Consider the following 22,467-nt stretch of genomic DNA (forward strand, 5'->3'; position numbering starts at 1 on the left):
GGGCTACTGGTCCAGGGTGTGACTGGCATCAAACTATGAATTTATAACAGCGTAGAGTGTGGGGAAAGTAATTATTTTCCGTTGATGCTCAGGTAAACTGTCGCGCAGAACTACAGAGTCTGGGGAGGAGGGAAGCATCTGAAAACAATTAAATCATATTTATAGGGTTGGAGTGTTTGGGTTTTTGTTGGGCGGGGGGAGCTCTTTCTGAGTTTCACTGATTGGTATTTAAGATTTGCACCACTTTTACTGGTTTTGATTAGCAATCGGTCTCTGTTCAACTCTGAGCTTTAAGTTTGCCAGGAAGAGGGTAAGCAGACTCCGACTTTGAACAAGGGGGTTCCCTGGGCATGTGTTTGTCTTCGTCTCCAGCTGAGATACCCACCTCCGTTCTCACTTGCAAAAGGAAATCAATACACGTCACTGAAGAACGAGTGATACAAGTAGGACAGAAAGCTGAGGACACTGGAGTCAACACATCTCTGACGGCCGTTACCCGAAATATTGTGACACGGGAGAGACTGAGCAAGAGCAGAATACTTACCCAGACTGCTTCCCCTGCCCCACGTCCGTATTTCACACGCCCCTTTTGCCCCATAGGTTTGGCCTACGTAAGGTTAAAAGCTCAAAACTGAGCAGAATATTCTATGACGAACCCGGGCCATGCCTGCGCTACAACTCAGCATCCAAGAAGCTTATCTTACCACAGCCGTCTCCTGAGCCCTGCGCTGGTGCTGTTACTATTTTTGATACAAACCAGATCTGATAACTCCACACTCTGTTTTTTTTCCCTCTGGCTGAAGGATGTTCTCATTGCTTTCTAGCAATTTCAAGTGACTTGTTCTTTCTGGAGCAGTTTCGAGAGGTGAAAGTCAAAATGAAAAACTTCCAAGAACAGAGTCAGGGAGGGGAAAATTAAACTCTGCAAGCTGGGTGGGAGCTGAAATGCTAAGCCATAAAGTCACTGCACCCGGGAGGGGTTAGTACTGCCCGAGTCGCTTTGGGAGCTGCTGTCGGGGTCGGGAATCCTGCTGCTGCCCACGGACAGAGGAGAGGCACAGAGGGACAGAGGGACACGCCGAGCGGTTCTTTTCAACCCAAAGGGCAGCTGCAGAAGACAAGACGCACGGGGCTGGCTTTCCAGAGAGCCTACTGAAGCCAGGGAGAAAGCAACGGAAACTCATGGACAAAATAAGTGTTTTGATGCTAGCTTTAGTAAGTAAAGTTTTCCAGATAAAGGCAATTGCATCCATATTTAACAGCTGTTAAAGAGATACACATTTAGTTGCATTATATAAGGGGTGCTCCATAATCAAGAGAAAACATTTCAAGTGTTTTAAAGTCTACCTGTTTGGAATCCAGACTTTCTCCCTAGAAGATATTCCAGTTGACAAAAGGGCCTCGTTCAGATATCTGGGATCAACTGAATACATTTATTTAAAAGCAATTTTAAATATTAAAAAAGTAGAAATTAACACATACAGTACTCAAAAACTGTCACATTAAATACATGTGAATAGACATGTGTACTGATGTTTTACCTTAACATTCAATGAGAAGTCAAGATTTTAACTAGTGGCATGACCAGATCGGATTTCTGTACACGTTGATGTACTATGTAATAAAAAAATAAATAGCAACTGTTGTTCAACAGTAAATAAGACATCATCTGCAGAGCATACTTCCCCCTCTGGGGGCACCTTCCCCTGCCCCTCCCCCCAACCCCTTATCAGCTAATTTTCCATAAAGATTTAGACTTTCCAAATACTATGTCATGTACAAAATTGCAGACAGTGGCTCATTGAGTTCAAATATAATACTGTACTTAAACTCAATCAATATCATACATTTTCAGATTTCTTATGACCCACAATAAGCCAGAATAAACAGAACTATTGTTCCCGATGGAACTCATTTAATTTTATAAAATGCATATGTATACTATTTTAAAGAGCGTAGAAAAGAATAGACATTTGACTCTACATAATTTTACATGCCTAGGTTTTCTTTATGTGATTTGCTTTCATCAGTTTATTTCAAGATCACTTAAAAATACAATTGACCACAAAAGTGAATAGGTTTTGTTCTTTAATGCAACTTAAAACATTGTAGTAATGGATAAAATGGAATGCTAAATAAATGCTAATCCTGACTTCCTTTCCATAAAAAACCAGAATAAAGTCTGAAATACTGGAGCTGGTAATACTGAAGATTAGATGCCAGCAGGCTTGCTCACTCATTGCGTAATTGTATTTTTTTCCCCAATAAACTTTTGTTATAAATGATAAAACCCATTAACAGTTAATAAATGTTTTGCGTTTTTTCCATGTGGGGTTTAGACTGATACTTGTTTCTATCGTAACCACAAACAGAATTAAATATTCACTGACTACAGTCTCGTAAAACTGAATTAAAAATGAAAGCCCTCAGAAAGACTGAGATGTGTTTTGATGAAATGTAAATCTTTCCAGGCAGCCGAGACAATCTGCTTTGAAATCGCAGTACTAGGTACTGAAGCCAAAATAACATTTAAAGCGAGTAATACAAAACTACGTACGAAAGTCATGGAACCTGCTACGGACAAACCATGGGGAGAACACAACTGCGTTATGCTTCAAAGTTAAAAAAGGACGTTGGAAGTGACATAGGAAATGAAAGGTTTCGGTAACGCATTGAAGTGTCTTCTGGCAATGCAACTTCATACCAACTTTCAAGAAACCTCAGGTAAAATGCAGCCATCCACAGATTTTCTTCGAAATTAGCTTTGTAACAGTCTGTCTGTTGCTCGGTGCTTTGAACGAAGACTACGACAGTCACAGTTTGGTGAACTCCGCTAAAACCAGCCTGATACTTGTGATCTGGGTTCTGCCATTAACAGCCTGATCAAAGGCATGAGAGGTCGTCTCAACTTCCACTTTTTAGAGCGATTAAAAATAATTTAAATTTATCCTTATATTACCACTTAAGAAATTTTATTTTAGGTAACTAACTTTTAGCAAGGTTGAAGACAGAGGGGGGGAAAAAAAAAAAAAACAACCCACAAAATCTTTTTTCCAAGAGCCAATTTAGCTATAAACAAATACTGTCGCAAGCTCACGTTAATCTGAATAGCAACTAAGTTAAAATGTTCTTTTCCTCAAATGTAGCTATATGACTACAGGACTACTTTTGTACAAAGGCAGGTTTCAAGTAAGCGTCTAAATGCATGCATAATGTCAACAGTTAACGTTTTCTAGAAGTCCTTGGTTACTAAGAATTCAGTGAAAGAAACCAGCAAATTTCACATATATCTACTAAAGAACAATAGGACTAATTTTCATTAAAAGAAGTTTTCGAATGAAATAAATTTGTAACTTTTTATAGTGAGGTAATATCACAGGGGAACTGCAATCACAGTTTGGCATAGGTCCACATAGTATAAACATGAAATGCTGTATGCACACCATAAAACATTACTGTTATCTGTAAAGTCAGTGAATATTTGTCTTCATAATTACACTTAACTGAGCACTATATTAAATAAATACTGAAGTGGGTTTTATAGCTGTAAACTGCATACACTTAGAAACTGCAGGCTGATTTTTAAATTGTCCAAAACCATTCACTCATTCTAACTTTCTGCTAACTGTATATTGAGAATACCGAGTTATTAGGAACAGTCATTTCTGTACAGTTACATGGTTGACGGAGACCACCTACGTTTGGAAAGCTGGCAGTTCCTACGGATTTTGAACAGCAAAGACAGAGATGTAAGTGCTAGATGCCGAGGATGGCTTCAACGAACCCAATAAGGCGTGCCAGGTTCCAAGGCTACCATAATACTGGCGAAGGCAGAATAACACAGTATATTTACAATACATATAATTCAACCTCATGAGGTGAAACTTAAATGAATTCTTAATTTGTAACAGCAGCTATATATACAGTTGTGCACAGGATTACAGGGAGGCAGCAGCGTTCGCTTTTGCTAAAAAGCCCGTCTTGCATGAAGAATGTGCAATGCTCAAGTTTAGGATTTTGTTTGTTTGTTTGTTTTACTAGTCTGACAGAATGTGCACAAAGGACACTGGAAAGACCCCTTTCCTCTCTGGCTGTCCTTCGATGTGGCCAATCTGCAACACAGGAGAAAAGCGTACATGTATATATACGTGCGTGTACCCGCAGAGTTCACAGACCACATTTACTTCATCCAAAAGCAGCAGAACTGCATGGATCCGACAGAGCATTTGCAACTTCTTGGACGGTCTAAAGTAGACCTTAGGTAACGTTTGAATTTGCGTAACGGAACGAAATAAAAGCATACGAACATATTATAAATAAGACAAGTTAAGCCAAATAAGTCTAAAGAGAACAAAACAAGTACAGCTGAATATGGAAACCCAGAAGGGCTACACAGACCTCTGTGAATTCACAGACCAGTGAATTTCAAGAATCTCACCGAAACAGAAGCCTTATTTTCTTTTGTCTGATATATCTTGCTACTGCAAGTTAGTCTGTGTCCTTCAAACCCCTTCCCCTTAGTTAACTGAATAAATCCTAAACATCTCGCTTGAGGGAAACGCCTGCTACAGTTGTGAAGTTACTTACGATAATCTGGGTGCCTCACTTGAAGCGATAAAGGCCCAGCTATTTCCTCCTTGAGTTAGTGTGATTCCTAATCATCTGTGTGCGTACTCATCTTTATAACAAATCACAGCATCTTCTGAGTAAGTATCCTTCATGTACAACTGCTTACTTGTTTTGCATAATAATAATTTCTAAAGAAATAGCCAAGCAACTTAAAAAAAAAAAGGTACCTTCTATATGAACTTTACATGTTTGAAATGCTTAATTATAACCAACTCTCAAACTGATAGCACTGGAGGAGCAGCCCTGACTGACCATGTAGCCCTTTTCCCATCCCGCTGCAGTGCTGCGCTCGACTTTCAGAATAACTGTACCTCCTTCCTCTTCCCCAAGCTAACAAAATGGGAAGGGGAAACATGCAGGGCTGGCCATTTCCTCTTGTAGAGCCAAATTTTTGAAGCATATGAGTCAACAGCCCTCGTTTCCCTTCTCAGAAACGCTCAGACTGGAGCACTTCATGGAACTTGTCAGGCGTGTACCCAGAGATCTTCAAAAGCCACTTCACAAAACAGATTCTTCAACTAACGCAGCCGTAATCGGGGGCTGGATGATACGGTAAATACAGCAGCTTTTTGCTGGGCTTTGCTTTTTTGATACCATCCTTTCAGTCGAAAACCTTCCTCATTTAAATGATGAGTGAGAGGAAACTGCGCGGCTAGAACCAAAACAGCGGCGTCTGCGCTGCACTTAGATTAGGAAATCACAGGCAGCGCTGCGCTAAGAATTTGTTTTAATCAAAATGAAGTCTGTAATAATAGTAATGATTCTTAGGTAGGGAAGTCAGACGTAGCAGGGCTTCAGAGGCCAGAAGCAGAGCATCAAGGGAGGGTTGGAGCCGTCAAGTGGGGCTGGGAAAAACCTGGTGTTAGCACTCAAGAACCAAAGCCAGGACGTGGTCCAGAGTGGGGGGAGTATGATACAAACCAGTGGCACGGGAGGGAAGAAGGGAAAGATGTTAACTACCTCTCATTTAAGGAGGAAAATGATCAGCTCACAGCACCCATTGCAAAGTTTTTCAGACTTCCAGCAACCCCTGCAGGTGTAACTTAATATTTCCGGTGAACTGAAGGTAATTACCTATCTCATTTTTCATGAGGGGTATAAACATGCTAAATGGAGTAAAAATCGCCACTTCTTCATTTAATGAAAGGCTAGTGGGCATTACAAAGAGTGACACATACGCAAATATGTGTTGTTATGAGCCAGCAACGAAGCCAAACCTAGTCAGGATGGTTCTGGCAGACTCCCAGGAAGAGACAGACTCTACCAGAGAAAGGGGGTCTCCTCCAGTTTCAGGGCTGGATGTTAGCTCAGGCAAAAAACTCCCCAAACCCAACAAAATAAAAAAAAAAAAAAAAAAATGAACACCACCTACAAACCAAAATAACAACCACCCCGAAAATTTGGAAAAAGAGGATTTCCTTTAGAAGTCATACAGAAGTTAAGTGGAACTATAAAAGGAAAAGATACGTACCCACCACTCTTGGTCCTCTTCACCAGTTACAATAATTACTTCTCCTTCAACAAACGTGAGCTCATCATCATTATCTGCCTGACAGTCATAAATGGTCTTCACTCGCCTTACTTTGTTTTTCCCCTAAAAACAGAATGAAATTTTAGATGAAGGATACGAGGAACAGCAAAACCACATGTATGATATGAGTTTTGCCTTTTAGTTATGTTTTATTTCACAAGAAGGTGGAGACTATCCAATTGTTTCCCCTGCAATCGGGGACATAAAAAAAAAAAAAAAAATAAAAAAAAAAAAAAAAATCGAAAAACTCTGCTTCAACAAGGATATTTAAAAAATAATAATAATGATAAAAATTACCTACATAGGTGTAGGTCTTCTTTTTCTTAAGACTCAGAACTCCCAAGAGACTTTAACGTGTCGGGCACAGCTTAAGTAATCTATGATTCCTCCAGTAAAGAAAGTTTAAATAACGCCTTTACATTGTTCCCTTTCTCCTTTAATACATACTTCATTAAAAGAAAAATAAAAAAATCACCATGAACAGAAAATGAAATCCAGTCTCCTCAGAATGTTACAAGAGAGGTAAGGGCTGAGGAAAATGCTGCATTGGATCTAGTGTAAAAATACAGTATCCTTTGATTTCAGATGTGCTTACAGAACTGGAAATCATGTTTTGAGTGATTTTTTCCATCCGGAATGTTAGCAATTTCTTATTAAAAAAAAAAAAATAATCTTAATTTCAGATGGCAGTATTAGTTTGTGATGATCATTTACAATAGATATTCTCAGAGCTCCACCAGTCTGAGTCCAAGTATTTTCTAGGTCACACTTTGCTGCATGCTGCTAATTCATATGAAAAAGCCTGAGCCACGGACTCCTCCCCAAACATATGTTTCTCACGGCAGAGAAAATGCTTTAAATTATTTCCAAATAGAGTAAGGAAGTGATATTCACAGCAAAACACTCCTGCTACTTCACAGTCCTGTATTTTCATACTCACACCTCTTCAAAAACCACAGTTCCTTCTTTGAACAGAAGCAGTCAGATAACAAAAATGCAAAAGACCAAGAAGGGCACAAGGAGATGAGAAGCAGAAGGGCTACGAAGGAAAAAGTCAGCAGGTTTAGAGGAATTTGAGCCAAAAGTAACTTCACAGAGGAAATTTCCTAGGGAGCCTTCTCTTCGCTATTACCTACCCACTTGAAATACCTCCATGTTCTGGCAAAAAAAAATTTATTCCCTGCAGATCAACAGCAGAGCAGAGCCACGGCAAAGAGCACTCACACTGAACTCAAGGTACAGAAAAATAACAATTACAGAGGGATCTAAGGGACAAAGCAGTTAACACAACAACATAAGACTAAAAAAGCCCAAGACGAATGAACAGAAATACCTGAAGTTCGTATGAGATCAAAAGGTTTTTTACAGCGAGGCTTTGCTGCAGCAAGAAGTTACTTCAAAGAACGCTTTCTCTCTTTTTTAAACAAATTCAGATAATTTCAACAAAAATCACAACTATCACTAGGGATTGGAATTCAATATTAATGGGTATTTGGGGCCGGTCCCAGCTTTCAACTCCAGAGAACCTCTACAAACTACGGAGTGCTTCCAATCAATCCTCCAGTGATGAAGGGAAGCAACTACTTCTGCCAGACAGAAATCGTCTCATTCAGTAAAAAGAGACTAAATAAAGTTAAATTCCTCTAAACTTAGAGACCCATATGCAGCTCGGCTTGTAAGAACACGTGGAAAATGATGGCAGTTGCTCCTGGTTCCTTCTGATTAGTACCAGAGATGACATTTTAATATTCTATTCCTTTCACTTAGCAGAGTGGTACAAAGCAGAATTCAAGCCCGAGGTGTATTTAATCTTGGGAAGATTTAAAAAAGGATGGATCTGAAGAGAGGGTATAATTTCCATAACACAGTTTGGGGCATTGGCGCGTAAAATAGAAGCAATTCTAGGACATGTAATTTGTAAATAAATGTAAATGAAACAAATACCACCACCCACCATCACCCCAACTCCTCGTATCCAATATTAGTACTTATTAAAGAAGAGACTTTTATGCTAAAGACTGAATAATAATCAGCTGCTGTGGTCATTAATAATCCATCCATGGTTTTATTTACATTGAATATTTTTTTTGTTTAAAAAGAAGTATTTTGTCTCCTTTCTAGAAAACGCACACCAAAGAACACTCAAGGGCTTGGTGTGATTTTTAGAAGTACTCAGAGCAAGTTTCATTTCTCTAAAAATACCCTTTCAAGTCCTTATATATTAACAGCATTGGTATTTTTTTTACCTAATAATTTCAAACAATTGATTTTCTAAAACCTCCAATAAAAAAATTTGCGCTCATCTATTTAGTGGCTAAAGAGTCAAACCCAAGAGCGCGGTACCCGCAAGTACGAGTGGCTGCTGTCACGGGGCTCACTGTCGCGCCGCGATGTAGCACTTCAGCAGTTTGTGCGCAGAGGACAGAGCAGAGGACGAAAGCGGAGGCAAGATACGTTTAAGAGAAATCCTTGCACATTACTACCTGAGCAAAAAAGACTGCAGTGAACAAGAAGAGATACAAGCGTGCACGTAATGATGTGTAGAAAACTGGAAAGTAATTAGCACAGATAAACCGTAATTTTGATCACTGCAGAACAGTGGAACTATTCAATTTATTGCACGTGTGAAAATGGCTGAATTTGGAGAACACCAAATTTTTCCTCTGTATAAAGCAGGGTGAGAGTTTAACAACCAACCAAAACAAACAACTAATCCACTATTTGCTTTCTTCTTTAATAAACTGACAAAGAGCTGAGAAAGTCCAGCATCATTTGCTTATATTTAAAAGTATGTAAATAAACAAACCACAGTTGCAGATGCCTTTTGATCAGCTCCCTGTACTACTTCATTTAATCTCCGGAACACTCAGGAAGCCCAAGCAACAACCCTGTGGCTCTCAGTTCAGACTGGAGCTTACGGACAAGCCCAGGACAGAAGCCAAGCAGAGTGATGGCTCCAGAGAAAGATGTTCTTCCTCAGGCGAGCACAGGAAGGGAGAAACTCACCCTCTGCTTTCACTACAAGAACAGAAGTCTTATTTCCTTTCACATTAGTGCTTTGCATAGCCAATTTGACAAGCAAAACCATCTCCTTTTTGATGTATTCTTAATGATGAAAATCTTAAGAGAGCTCTGGAGCTTCATAAAATGTTTTCAATATACATATGCATGAAGAATCCTCTGTTGGACGGAAATTGCACTGGTTAGCAAGATGAACAGCAAGATGAATTGAGGGCTGAACAAGGAGACTCGGAATCTTGTTATAGTTCCAGCCCTGCTACTACACGCCATCCAGCAACGGCAATTTTGCCACTTCAGCAATATATCTGAACCTTACTTAAGCACACCAACATTAAATACTCACGACAGGAACGTTTACTAGTTTGTCACAGCTGACTTGTACTTTAAATTTGTATCTAGTGATAATAGCATTCTTAAAGATTACAAAAATCAAATATATAAATATTGTAGTAATCTAAGACCTACAAAGCAGTGAGCAAAGACAGCAAAGAAAACTACCAATCAGTTCAGAAGTATGACTGGCACAGATAAAAACGCCCAAGTTCCCTAATAAATCTAAATACGCTGTCATGCTCCCAAGACTACTGCTTTATGTTACCAGTATTTGTTTCAGCATGCAAGAGCTCTTGTAAACCCCCAGCATTTGCTGAAGCTGCTCGGGAGCACCAAAGAGCTCCTCATTCCCCATCCCAGCCCATAAGGTTGTGTTGTTTGCATGCAGAGCTCAAGGGTGGGTTTTTTTTTGCACAGATACATCCTACAGTAGCTTCAAAGCCTTTGGCGGATACTTTCACCTTGCTGGAATAATACCTACCATATTTATTTTCCTGGGAAGTGGCACAGGGGTTTCTGGCAGGGTGTGTGTTATGTCATTCGACTCTTCAGATGCTTGCCTTTGGACGGTGTCTCTGGATTGTACGTTTGGAGAAAGATCTAAGGAGTGAGATTTTTGATTTGCCTCTGAGGGCTGTGGCTTCGCTGAGGCTTCTCCACCTTGAGTTTTCGCCAACAGCTCTCCTAGCTGAGGTTTGGGAGGAAGGTCCTTCATTTGCGGCTTTGGAGGTAAGTCTCCAAGTTGTGGTTTTGGTGGCAAGTCTCCTAGCTGAGGCTTTGGGGGCAGTTCTACAGGCTTTGGGGGTAATTCTCCCACTTGAGGTTTCTGAGTTAATTCCAGAGGCAGAGGCTTTGGGGGCAAGTCTCCAGGTTGTGGTTTCTGTGGTATATCGATGGACAGCGAGGGCTTCTGAAAGATTTCCGTGTGCTGATGGGATTTATCTATTGAAAGATGATGACTGGTTTCTATTTTTCTTAGTGCCACTGAAACAGAAGAGCGTAACAATGTTTTTTCACAATCTCATTTTAATATTAAAGAACTTAGGCACACATCAAAACTGTAATTGTGTAAATGGCCACACGTTCACTGAGCCCCGATAACTGCCCTTACGTCCTCTGAGTCTATGATAAATGCAAGATAAAACAACTTTACGTAATAACCCTGTCACTGAGGTCTCATTTCACCACTCCTCCTGGAAGCCAGAAGTGCTTAATCCGACAGCTACTCAGTGTCAATTTATAGATTAATTACTTAAAATGAAATAAAGTGATTACTTTTTGTATATAAACCAAAAAAAAATAATATTAAATAAGACATACTTTGCACCTGTAAAATCTTGAAGACAGCGAGTGAGCATGTATGTCTATACAGCGTATAGAATAAACTGTATTATAAACATTCAAATTAAAACTAATAAAAAATGAATTATTGTAAATATTTACAATTTAGGGAGGACGAGAAGTTTTAAAAAGTGTATTTTGCAGATTTTATGGAAGGAAATTGAAAACAGCTTTTCAAACAGTTTTTTCTCAGTGTCATATATCGATTCTACTGCCAAGTTCCCTAAGAAAACTTGACTGAAATCTACCTTAAAAACAAAACCATAAGAACACAACAAAAAACCCCAAACCCCTAAACGAAACAACCCTATATTAAAACAGATGAAGGTGGACAGAAGAGAAGAAAGTTACGACCCATGACGAAAGCAACACAGTTTGACTAGAAGGAATAATTTCCTATTGTATTCAGCATTGCTGTAGTATCATATTCTACCAGCCAAAAAGGTGGTCCGACATTTTACTGTGAAAGCAACACTTGCTTTGGTTATCACCTACTGCAATAACACTTCCATGCTATATTTATGGTCATTTATACCAAAAAAAGAAAACTTTGCATCATTTCCACGAAAGAAATTATGTAGCTACTATTAGATGCCTGATAAACATTTTGAAAAATGTCTGTGTTGATACCTGTATAAAAGCTTTGTCTCCGAGACTTATCTAGTAGCAAACGTACGAGCAGTGATCATCCACATTGGTTTAAGGCTTAAGTAAATGATACGAAAAACCTGACAGTAGCCCTTATCAAAGTGCTTTGATTGAGCCCATCTTAAGTTTTCACCTGTCTCATTTTAAATCAAGGAAGTGTTGACTTCCTTTGCAGTGGTTCCTCATCGCCTCATTGGTGTCTCTTTCAAAAGATGATACTGTGTCATAATAACTAATTCAATGAAGTTGAAATTTCACATTTGCATTTTCTGTTAAAATTATGTGCACTCTTAATTTCAGTCATCTAGCTTCAGAAGTCTGGACAGGCTTCATCCTCTGTAGAGATCATCCGCTCATACAGACAGAAGGTATTTTGGATCACAGAGCTACAAGGTAAGTCTACTTTTAACACTATAGTCAACTGCTGCAAGAACTCAAAAAACTAAATAAAACCTGCTGTATGAGTTTAAAGAGGGACTAGAAAAAACATTTCTAAAAAGAAAGGGCCATAAGGTGTTCACTGGGATGATGGCCTCAGCAAGTGTGCCACCGATATATAGGTGAGCATGTAACAGTACCCGATTGGTTTCAGTGACAACAACCCTGATCGCCAAAACATGGCAATGGACAAAACTTCCTTCAAGGGTATCAAGAAATTGGACTTACGGATATTAGGAAGAAAAAAGAATTAATCAGCGAGAGTGATGAAAGACAGAAATGGAAGCCCAGGGAGGTTATCCAGGGAGATACTCAAAACGTGACCTCGCGCAACCTGCTCTCCTGTCAAAAAGCTGGCCCTACTCTGAGCGGGGACTGGACCAGCTGACCTCCTCAGCTCTCTTCCACCTTCAATTAATTTACTATTTTTTCTTTCCTCCATATGTTCCACAGTTCTGACTACTTTTTTAGTTTAATAAAAACCTTCCTGATCTTCCAAAATCCTTTCCGTTTTGCTAAGCTTCCATGGTTTGTGGCATTTTAGAAATAAAACTTCTGGTGAAAAGATCCGTATATTTAAAGCAAGTATCTACTTTCACACACATTTAAAAGATGTCATTATGGCAATACCCGCAAAAAGAGCTCTTACCTTTTTGAGGTAGTTTGGGAAGAACTCTAGGGCCAAGTGCAGTCTTTGCAGTCCCAGTGCTAAATCAACAGATACAAATTATTAGTGCTTACAACTGTTATAAAACATACTTTTTCTCTTCCTTTTGCGCCCCTCAACACATCTATACTCTAAAAAAAATATTCCACGTTAATTTTGCTTCTTTTGTATAACCAGCTTGTCATGCTGTCTGACCGTCTGAAACTCAAAGCACTATTAAGACTGAACAGCTGCTGCAGAGGAAAAGCCACACAAACCCCACACAGCCTTAATGCTACGGGGCAGATTTATTCTATGAACTACGGTATGCGCAAAAACATACTCTGAAAATCGCTGAAGCTGAAAGATCAGCTCAGTGGGCAGATCCCAAACTTTAAGGAAAATTTGGTCTTTAAAATAACTATACTGAAGCATCCAAAACATAATCGGTTCTTTATGTCAGTGGTTTGAAGTTTTCCGGGACTGAGCCTGTGCCTTGTAGGCCACTGCACGAGTGCGATACGGTATTACCCATAAACTGCAGCTGCGTTGGGAGACAAAGTCTCTGCTATTCTAAGGAAAATACTGATAATTGTGGGCAAATAACATACTTTCCTCTGTCAACCTGTGTTACAGCTGCGTTAGCTACTCGTAGTGGTAAACAACAATGCAAACAGGGCAGTTGCGAGGGATTTAATTACTGCATAAAAATCTGAGACGGTTGCATATTGCCAAAGCTTTCCATCTATGCTTTCTGTTGTAGGCAATTTTTTTCAGAATTAACACCAGGCTGGCTCAAATTTGCAAATATGGCATGTGAGGGCAAAACACCTTACAAGTTTCAACAAAAAACCACAACACTCCTTCCACCAAAAACACATCAGGGTCACTTTTATAGAAAAGGACTGCGGAAGAAAAAAAAGAAAGCCAACTGATTTAAGGCATAAAAATCAAACAATAAATAATCAAATAAAAATCAGTATCACCTCAACATAATTACTCAAAAAACAAGGAAAAAGAAAAACAAGTGAGGAAGCTGCCAGAATATGTTCAACAGTGCAGAGAGTCTTCTGCATCAACAGCCTTGATTCTGGTATGATTTCTCTCTAAACCTAAACTTTTCACAATGAGTACGATGAAACACTTTTATCTTCATTTCCTAGCTTTTTTTTAAAAATAGTCAAAATATATCATGACGCAAAACTGAAAGAACAGCCAAGCTCAATCTTGATTCAATAAATAATTACCTCAGCCTTTATCTAATGCCATCAAGTGCGAGTACCACACGTTTACACTTGTCTTAGAAGTATCAAGTGTGGCACCAGCTCTTCGTGCTGCAGAACATCATTGCCTTTCCCCTGAACGCCCTGGGCCACCTGGATGGATTCAGCAGACACCTCGAGTGCTGTGTTCAGTTCTGGGCCCCGCTGTACAAGAGGGACATTGAGGTGCTGGAGCGTGTCCAGAGGAGAGCTACCAGGCTGGTGAGGGGTCTGGAGACCAGGTCATACGAGGAGAGGCTGAGGGAGCTGGGCATGTTTAGCTTGGAGAAGAGGAGACTGAGGGGAGACCTCATTGCCCTCTACAACTACCTGAAAGGAGGCTGGAGAGAGGTGGGTGTTGGCCTCTTCTCCCAGGTGAATAATGACAGGACCAGAGGAAATGGTCTGAAGTTGCGGCAGGGGAGGTTTAGATTAGATATTAGGAGGAATGACTTTACTGAAAGAGTGGTCAGGCACTGGAACAGCCTGCCCAGGGAGGAGGTTGAGTCACCATCCCTAGAGGTATTTAAGAAACGTGTAGACGTGGCTCTTCAGGGCATGCTCTGAAAGGCAGAGATTGTAGGTTGTTTGGTTGGACTCGATGATCTTAAGGGTCCTTTCCAACCATGAAGATTCTGTGATTCTGTGACACAGCAAGTCATCTGTGCCACCAACACTGCAATCCACTGCCTGTGCTGACAGGGCAGGTCACAGCTGGAGGAGTGTCCAGAAACTCTACCTACACATCTTCTGCTGCCACTTGTTTGAGGTTACACGTCCATCTCCAGTCACGGCCTGACCACGCACACTTGCGGTGATGCAAGGTCTCCATCGTGTTGCCCAAGGCACGCGTTTATTGGAATTACCATGCTCTGAACCTCAGGACGCTGGAATCACAGCGCAGATAAAGGAGTAACAAACACTAAGTGACAGGAATGTCTGGCTGTCCTTCCTCCTCCAGCTATTGAAAAAGACACTTGTAACGTATTGACCTGACGAACTACGAGCTCAAAGGGGTTTGTGTTATTACAGACTGCGTGTCAGCACATGAGCTCGACAGACTGGAAAGCAGCTAAGCTGGAAGACAGATGAATTCTCTCTCTACAGAGCGATCTTTGATGCCAGCCTGTACCCAGAGAGACGCTTCTGCAGCTACAGGCACTAGCCCTCACACCGAAGCAGATAAAATGAAATGCCAGGAGGCGCAAAAATACAACTTTTGTCCCGCTGGACTGCAGTCTGAGGCAACATTCCCCAGCTCCGAGCGCGCTTCTGGAGGAGCAGTAGATAGATTCGGGTACAAGTCGTTCCGTCCATCCCGCTCAAAGGATGGATTGTGTACGGACGGCCACGAACACAGCGTAGGAGGCTCAATGAAGCCAAAGTATTTGTATGGCAGTAAGGCATGCAGAAAACTAACGAAGAAACATAGCTAGGGTTTTACTTCATATGAAAGGCATTTTTTTTTTTCTAATTTACAAATTAGTTACGTTTAGATAAAGTTTCATCTTTGCCTTCATATACACAGGTTTTACCTTGACTGCTGAGACATCCCCTCAAACTTGTTTGCAGCCTTAGTTGAAGGTGGGCCCAAATCATTACCTGAGGTGAAAAAAGCACAATTTAAAACAAAGATCATTAGCATAACTGAAATATAATCAGCAGAGGGTGCAACTTAAAGCCAAGTACACATTCTTCCAAGTATCCTCTATACAGCATGGCTAAAGATTTTAAAGATCATTCCTTAGTAATAATTTTGTAACTGAAAAAGCGTCAGGGACCTTAATAATACAAGTTGACCTTTCACATAACACATTTTAAAACAACTCACTGGTAGCTCACATCTGCTGGCAAAGAAAGATTGAAGGACACGGTGAGTTACTGCTGTAGGACATTTGTTTTGAATATTGTGTTTCAATTTTCTCCGAATAGAAGGAGATACTGCAGACCAGTATCAAATAAATTTATCGCAGATGTTTACATTTTGCACGGTGTGGCACATCTTTTTAAAGCCATAATGAATTTGATTTTATTCACAAAACATCAAATTTCTAAGGATTGGTATTTTATCCTACATTAAGAATAGCTTTTGCTGATTTAGCGACTAAGTCAGTACATTACCATAACCCGAATGTTAAGTGTTGGTAAAGAAAAGATCGTGGGTATACTCAATTGTGTCAAAAGGCAGCAAAATCCAAACCCGAGTGCTTCTGAGCTCCTTCAGCAGAAGCCGTCTCTTTCATCAACCATCATCATTCCCGAGGTACAATCGTACTATTTCGTTTTAGTGCCGTTATCATTCCCCTTCCCTCTTCTATTACAGTGTGTCTAAACAATCTTAGAACCAGCTTCCACAACCATCAGTAAATTTTATCACTGAAATAGATGTAAAGTAACATTTAATGATCCGAGAACACCAAATACTTCCCATGCAAAAGAATGACATATCTGCCTAGATACCATTCTTAGTGCATTGAAGTCTAAATGAAACAGCAGAAAAGGCTCATGCTGAGCCTTGCTAAAAATATGTGTATATTTAAAAGTGAAAAAAAAAAATAAAGGCAAAACAAACAGCAAACACTTCACATGTAGATCCTATGGAGATAAAGCAAGGAAAAATATCTCATGGTTGCTATCGAAATCCAAAATAATCTAAACGACATTTTTAGAACATCTTTGAATAGTAACTTAATTTGCTTAGACATAAGCTAAGGATTGCTCTGCTTGATACTTCCATCAACGCACAGATTAGAAAACAAATGCTGAAATTCAACGTAACAAGAAATTCAACAACACAGAAAAAAAGCTTCTGAAAGGGAAAGCAGTGAACATCCGACCATATTCTTAAACCCAAAACACAAAGGCACATACAAGAAAGTCCCTCTTTTATAAACACAAAACTTAATACTTGCTTAAAATCCAAATGGACTTTGAAACAAGTTTTTGTACAGATCTCAGCTAAGAAAAAGGGGAGAAAAAGCCCCTCTTCCATCTACTGAAGTTTAGGATGCGCTCGCTGTAGAGCAGAAAAGAGACCGAATTAGCAGTGTTCTCCTCCGGCCCTGCTGTGGAACACTATTCTGCTGCTGTAACATTCTTCATCTCCAGCTCCACGCCTGCACCTTTCCCAGATTTTCCTTTTCCTTCATCTGTTGTCTAGTATTTTTAAAGAAAAGCTGGCACCAGCTTAGCAGCTGTTCCTACCACACTTTTCATTCTAATAGCATTACACATTATATAGTATTCCAGTATATCATATATTAGGTGCTGTTTTGGACTTAAATATTTGGGCTTTTTAAATTTTTTAAAGTCCAAGCTCTTCAAAAAGTCTTTACTACCTCCGAAATAGTCCAGGGCTGTTAGACTCTAGAAACAATTTTCCATGTCCCAGACATCTGAAAAGTAGAGAATTGAAAAGACTGCCGTTATTTGTATTTCTTGAGAAATAGATTTTTGTTTTTATTGGATTCTGTACTTCTCTTCACATTAAATCCTAGATTAAATTACATATGCTACACGAGTGTGCCATGATTTACCACATTTAACTCCATTTGCTGAAAAAAAATGGTGCTTTTAAGCTTGCCATTTTTTTTTTAGGCTTGTAATTTTGTGTTTATATTAGGACAGAGAGAGGATACTTCTAGGATAAAAGTAGTGTATGGATGATGCCCCTATGTAAGCATTGGATTCCAGCTCAAAAGTTTACAGATTTACGGAAATCCTGCCACCACAACTTAAATTATATAAAATTACAAGGGCCTGAGATTTATAGCTACCGGGAGAAGCTGACTGCATAGAGCAATGTTTATGAAAAGAGGAAGAATTTGAGTAGTCTGGAAAATAGTTTCTGAAAAACTTCTGTCAGAAAGGTATCCTGTTTAAAAAAAAAAAAAAAAAAAGAAAAAGTAATAGAAATAAGTGCTGTTTCTGTATAAATTCTGCAGGTAGAAGGATGCAAACCCATCAGTCTTTGTGTAGGTACAGACACCACCACAAAACCTGAAAGCATACCAAGACAACACATCCCCACCAGCGAGGTGCGAACACTTGACAGGAGGGATCTGGCACAGAGCCCGAGGAAACAAGCTCTTCTGGCAAGCAGGAGAACGGCACGGACTCGTGGAGGTGTCTCTGCCCCAACCCAAGACCCTTTGAGACAGAGAAGCCGGGCAGAGCAGGAGCGGGGTGAGGATGCAGATGCGGAGCAGATGCAGAGGATGAGGGGTGAGGGCAGCCTGGGCAGCTCGGGTAGAGAGAGGAGAAGGAGGCGGCAGAGGAGACTGAACTGGGCCCCAGGGGAGCGTGGAATATTTTCAGTTTTCTCAAGTGAGACTCAGCCACAGAAGCCTGGAAGCTCAAGTGACAGAACTGCTGGTTTATCTGAGCTGACGTTACATCAAGCCGCAACCATTGGAAAGCAAGCACCAGGTACAAGAAATCAAAGATCATATAGCATCCATCATAAAAGGCTTTCCCCTGCCCTTTTGGTTTGCGTTTCAAAACTCACCCCAAGGAATTGGGCCCTTATTCTGGGGTCCATGAGGTAGTGGGCTTGGTGGGTCAGAGAGGGTTCTTTTGTGTCCTGGGGGTGGGGGAGGTGGTCTCTTCTTGGAAAGAGTGGAGCTGCCACTAGAGGTTTGAGTGCTTAGAGGGAGGGTTGAAGGTGGGCCTGCAAAATAACAAACAATCTTCTTACAAATACATGTGCAGAAACGTCAAAGCAGCACCGAAAAATTCACAGTCAGACCCACAGCGAAGTGCAGCAAAAGACTAAAATGAAAAGACAAGCCATGCCAAAACACTGTTTAGATTAAACGACACGCTCACCACATTTTTAACCATCTTAGCTGTGGGAATATAAGCAACTTGACAATAGAATGACACGTGTACTTATGTTTAAAAAATACAGGATTAATCACTCCAGGATTTCTAATTTTAGGCATTGTTTTTTTGTTTGTTTGGGGGTTTTTTTGTTTTTTTTTTTTTTTTTTTTTTTTTTAAAGGCAAGCATGAAATCTTAAAATTAAGTAATAGTTAGCATTTGGGATTAAAATGACTATTACTTTATACTGGAATGACATAGATTTCTATGGTTTTTTTCCCCTCCAGATCATCCCATACGAATTCTGTTAATAAAATTGGAGGGGGAGAATAGAAATCTATCTACACGTTTTCTTCGCATTTTGAAAATGGGATTGTAAGCCCAATAAGTTTTCCTGCAGTTATTTTCCCTTTTTCCATGCTTTAAATACATCAGAATATGCATTTTTAGAGCAATGTAAATTGTCGTATGCAGTGTGTATAAAATGAACATCAGAAAAGCCCTTTCTGAGGCTGAGATTAGGTACTTAATAGCAGCACTGCTTATAAGAGCTTATGCAGTCACCCCTTAAACCCTTTATTTCCCCCTGCATCAATGCTGGCACAAGTATTATTCAACACAACGCATGTTTTCCAGGATATGGGAACAGATACAGATTAAAAGACAAAATAACCCAGAGGGAAGGCAAGAGTTTTTCCTAATCAGCTTCACCGTTCACCTTCAAAAATGTCTTTAGTAAGTGGCTCAAGGGGGCAGGAGGTGCAGGGCACAAACGGGCAGCAAGGGGACAACTGCTCAAGTCAGCTGCCATTACCGCCAAAAGAAATTACTCGTCACACTTATCTAAATTAGTTCTATATTAGGTTAGAATAACTTTAAGGGTTTTGTTGTTGGGGTTTGAGTTTTGCATGTAAGAGAGCTTTGCCATCACAGACTCTGGATAAATGCAGAAATCTGACATAAAGTTTTAAATGCAAAGTTTATTTATACCTGACATTTGAAGTCTATCGTCAGATATTTGGCAGCACTATAGAACCTACTGGCCTGTTTTTGAAAAACTTATTTGAACAGTATTTCAGGAAAATCTTCATTTTGTTAATCAGCACATACCATAACCTGCACATAGAACTAGAGCTGCCTCTTTAAAAATATTTATTACCAGTCTCTATAGGTAAACTGAAAATTACCAAAGTCAGCCTTTCTTCATAAATTACTGTATATCAGTGAAGAACAATCTTTGCTAAAATTCCTTAGGTGAAAACACTAAACGTTGAAAAAAATAACTTCAATTATCCTATAAGCATGTGTACATTTGCCAGATATTTTCAGCAGGTGATGTCCCTCTTTCTTCTTAACCCCAAATAAAAGATTAATAAAACTGCCCATAACGAGTTAATGATTCTCTTCCAGATTCAAGCCTGGAAGGCCTTTTGCTGCTCAGCAGAACCTCTCACCCACAGCCCCAGCAGATACTTTGGGCCTCGTTTTCCATTGATTGCTTACTCTTGTAAATCAAATTATATATTTTGTGATTGCTCCTCTCAATTTACTTCCAAGTTCACAAAACCGTTAACTGACAAGCAGTCAAATGCTAGTGCAAATTAATAAGACTGTTCCCCAATTTGTATCCTTTCTCAAATTTCTTCTATGAGCTTAAGAAAGCAAGCTAATTTAAACCATGCACTGAAATGTTCCTGCCAGCAAAAATAAAAAACTTTTCTCATGCTAAGTTTTGACTGGCAATCCCCTGGACTTCTGCAAGTTAGAAATTCTTTAGTTTGCTTAAATAAACATGAATCAAAGGTTGTTCTATAAACCGTACCTCAGAGTATATCTAGGTGTGGCGAGGGAGAAAGGAAAATTCAATATCCACTCTTCACAGTAAAATTATTTTAAAAGTGTATAGAAAACATACACAGTATGTCAGGGTAGTGTCTCGTTTTGTTTTTTTCTTGCCTTGATATCTCTAAAAGGAGTTACCTCCAAAATGTCTGCAAGCGGGAGCGGCCGCCCCGCAGAGGTTCTGTCCTACCACCACCTAAGCGTCCCCTGTCCGTCCTGCGCCGCAGCCCGGCCACCCGACGCCACACGGGCGCCAAGGGACAGAGAGTCCAAACTTGGCTTACGAGGAGTGGGGGGGTGGAAGTGGAGGAAATGCACTGAAATACTACACATATTTTATATTTCACACTAGCAGTATATCTCCAGACATCACAGAGGAGTAGAAAACATCACTTTGCAGCTTTCAAAAGTTCATGTGGCATAGCGCAGTTACAGGGAAAAGGTGTTACGGTATTAAAAACAGCGCACCTTGTCAGACTCCTAATATTTGCTCCTATATTAATTTCATGGAAGGAATAAAAATTAATTTAGAAGTGATACAATAATGATTAGATGGCTGAAATGCAAAATAACTTACTTTGAAATAAACACAAAATAAAGGAAAACGTCAAAAGACCTTTTGAGAAAGAGGTATAAAGTCACATAACTCTTTGAATAAAGCAAATGTGGGAAACATTCTGGAAGCTAAATCAGTTTATGGGAACACCTACTGGAATAATACAAAGATCTGATGATGTACGAAGTGTCAGAAAAAGTATTATAAAATACTTGTATTACATACATATATACAAAAATACCAAAAAAAATCTGACATGGTATTTTTGCCTATGCAAGGCTAGCCAGATATTTCTAATAATCAGAGCAGTGATTTTTCCAGAGCAAAGATATTCTGTGATTCTAACCAGGCAGCAAGTAAGCCAACCATTTCTTCTCCACTGTCACCTTAATGATGATTTCTCACACAGCTGCAAAGTTCACTTTTCACATAAATCATTTTCCTCACACAAGCAAAAAAACCCAAAAAACTGGAAAAGGTCTGCAATTAGTAGTGCACTGCCCTTCAGCTTTTGTGCAGTTAGTATAGTATCTATTCATTTGTGTAACCATGCAAAGCATCCACACAAGAAATGGTGGGTTTAGAGTGCAAAAACCTCGTATTTGGATTTCTTTTTTACCACTTAATGAGAGAGATGGATTAACCAGTATTCCAGTTAATGGCAGAACGGGTACTGCAAAGGAAAGTAAGTTTATATTAAAAACAGTATTTTCATCAACAAGTGTTGTTACATTTATTTTTAAGGTTCTTATGAGTGAAATTTTTGCAGAGATATTACTAGAAGTCTTCTTCGGTTTGGCTTACTTCAGGTCATACATGTTCAGTACTAAAAATAAGACCATAATTAAAGAAAAAATTAGCTTTCCTGTTCAGTGTGATTGTGATAAGACTGTACATTGATTCAACATTAGCATCTGAATTCTATAATTAATGCTAAAAAAAAGCCCTGTTTAAAAAGAAAAAAAAAAAGAGCCAAAATTTATATTAAAGAATGTTGTGTTTTGGGTTGATGCAGAGATATAAAAAATGCACATGAAATCAATAGTTGTCAGTTTTCCCTTCCAGTTTTGGTACTAAAAAGTAGAATTTGAGTGGGATAACTAGTATTATTTAACCAAAATGTACAACACATTTATAAGAATATTTGAAAAAATAAGTCTTTAAATGTACGCAGGAGAGCTGTAGAATCCTGAAAGCATTCAAAATAAACAGAAGAAACTGGATGACCTCAAAGGCTGAGGTAACAGAAATGAGATTAAATACAACAGTACCTACAAAGTTAAAATTCTAGACTAAGAAAGCATTTGTACCTTAAATAAATTAGGGACTCTGGTTGAAAATGGTTGTAGAGACTACCTGTGTAATGCCTCATACGCCATCGTATAATGCAATCATGAA

At 39.5% G+C, this 22,467-nt stretch overlaps 1 protein-coding gene across 6 annotated transcripts in view; it reads right to left on the minus strand.

The window, feature by feature from the left end:
- Window positions 1-837: 837 nt before the first annotated feature.
- ASAP1 (ArfGAP with SH3 domain, ankyrin repeat and PH domain 1) overlaps window positions 838-22,467 on the minus strand; it is a 194,275-nt gene continuing 172,645 nt past the window's right edge. For 4 of the 6 annotated variants that reach the window (XM_063327537.1, XM_063327538.1, XM_063327535.1 and 1 more), the window contains 6 exons: window positions 18,357-18,518; window positions 15,385-15,451; window positions 12,591-12,649; window positions 9,996-10,498; window positions 6,101-6,223; window positions 839-4,112 (listed from right to left, as the gene is read on the minus strand). In XM_063327537.1, the coding sequence (XP_063183607.1) occupies window positions 4,038-4,112; window positions 6,101-6,223; window positions 9,996-10,498; window positions 12,591-12,649; window positions 15,385-15,451; window positions 18,357-18,518 (989 nt within the window). In that variant the 3' untranslated portion in view covers window positions 839-4,037. Of the gene's footprint in view, window positions 4,113-6,100; window positions 6,224-9,995; window positions 10,499-12,590; window positions 12,650-15,384; window positions 15,452-18,356; window positions 18,519-22,467 lie in introns of all 6 variants that reach the window. The other 2 variants (XM_063327541.1, XM_063327540.1) reach the window with 1 other exon arrangement.

Source organism: Chroicocephalus ridibundus, chromosome 2 (genome assembly GCF_963924245.1).
Source record: "Chroicocephalus ridibundus chromosome 2, bChrRid1.1, whole genome shotgun sequence".
Classification (NCBI taxonomy): Eukaryota; Metazoa; Chordata; class Aves; order Charadriiformes; family Laridae; genus Chroicocephalus; species Chroicocephalus ridibundus.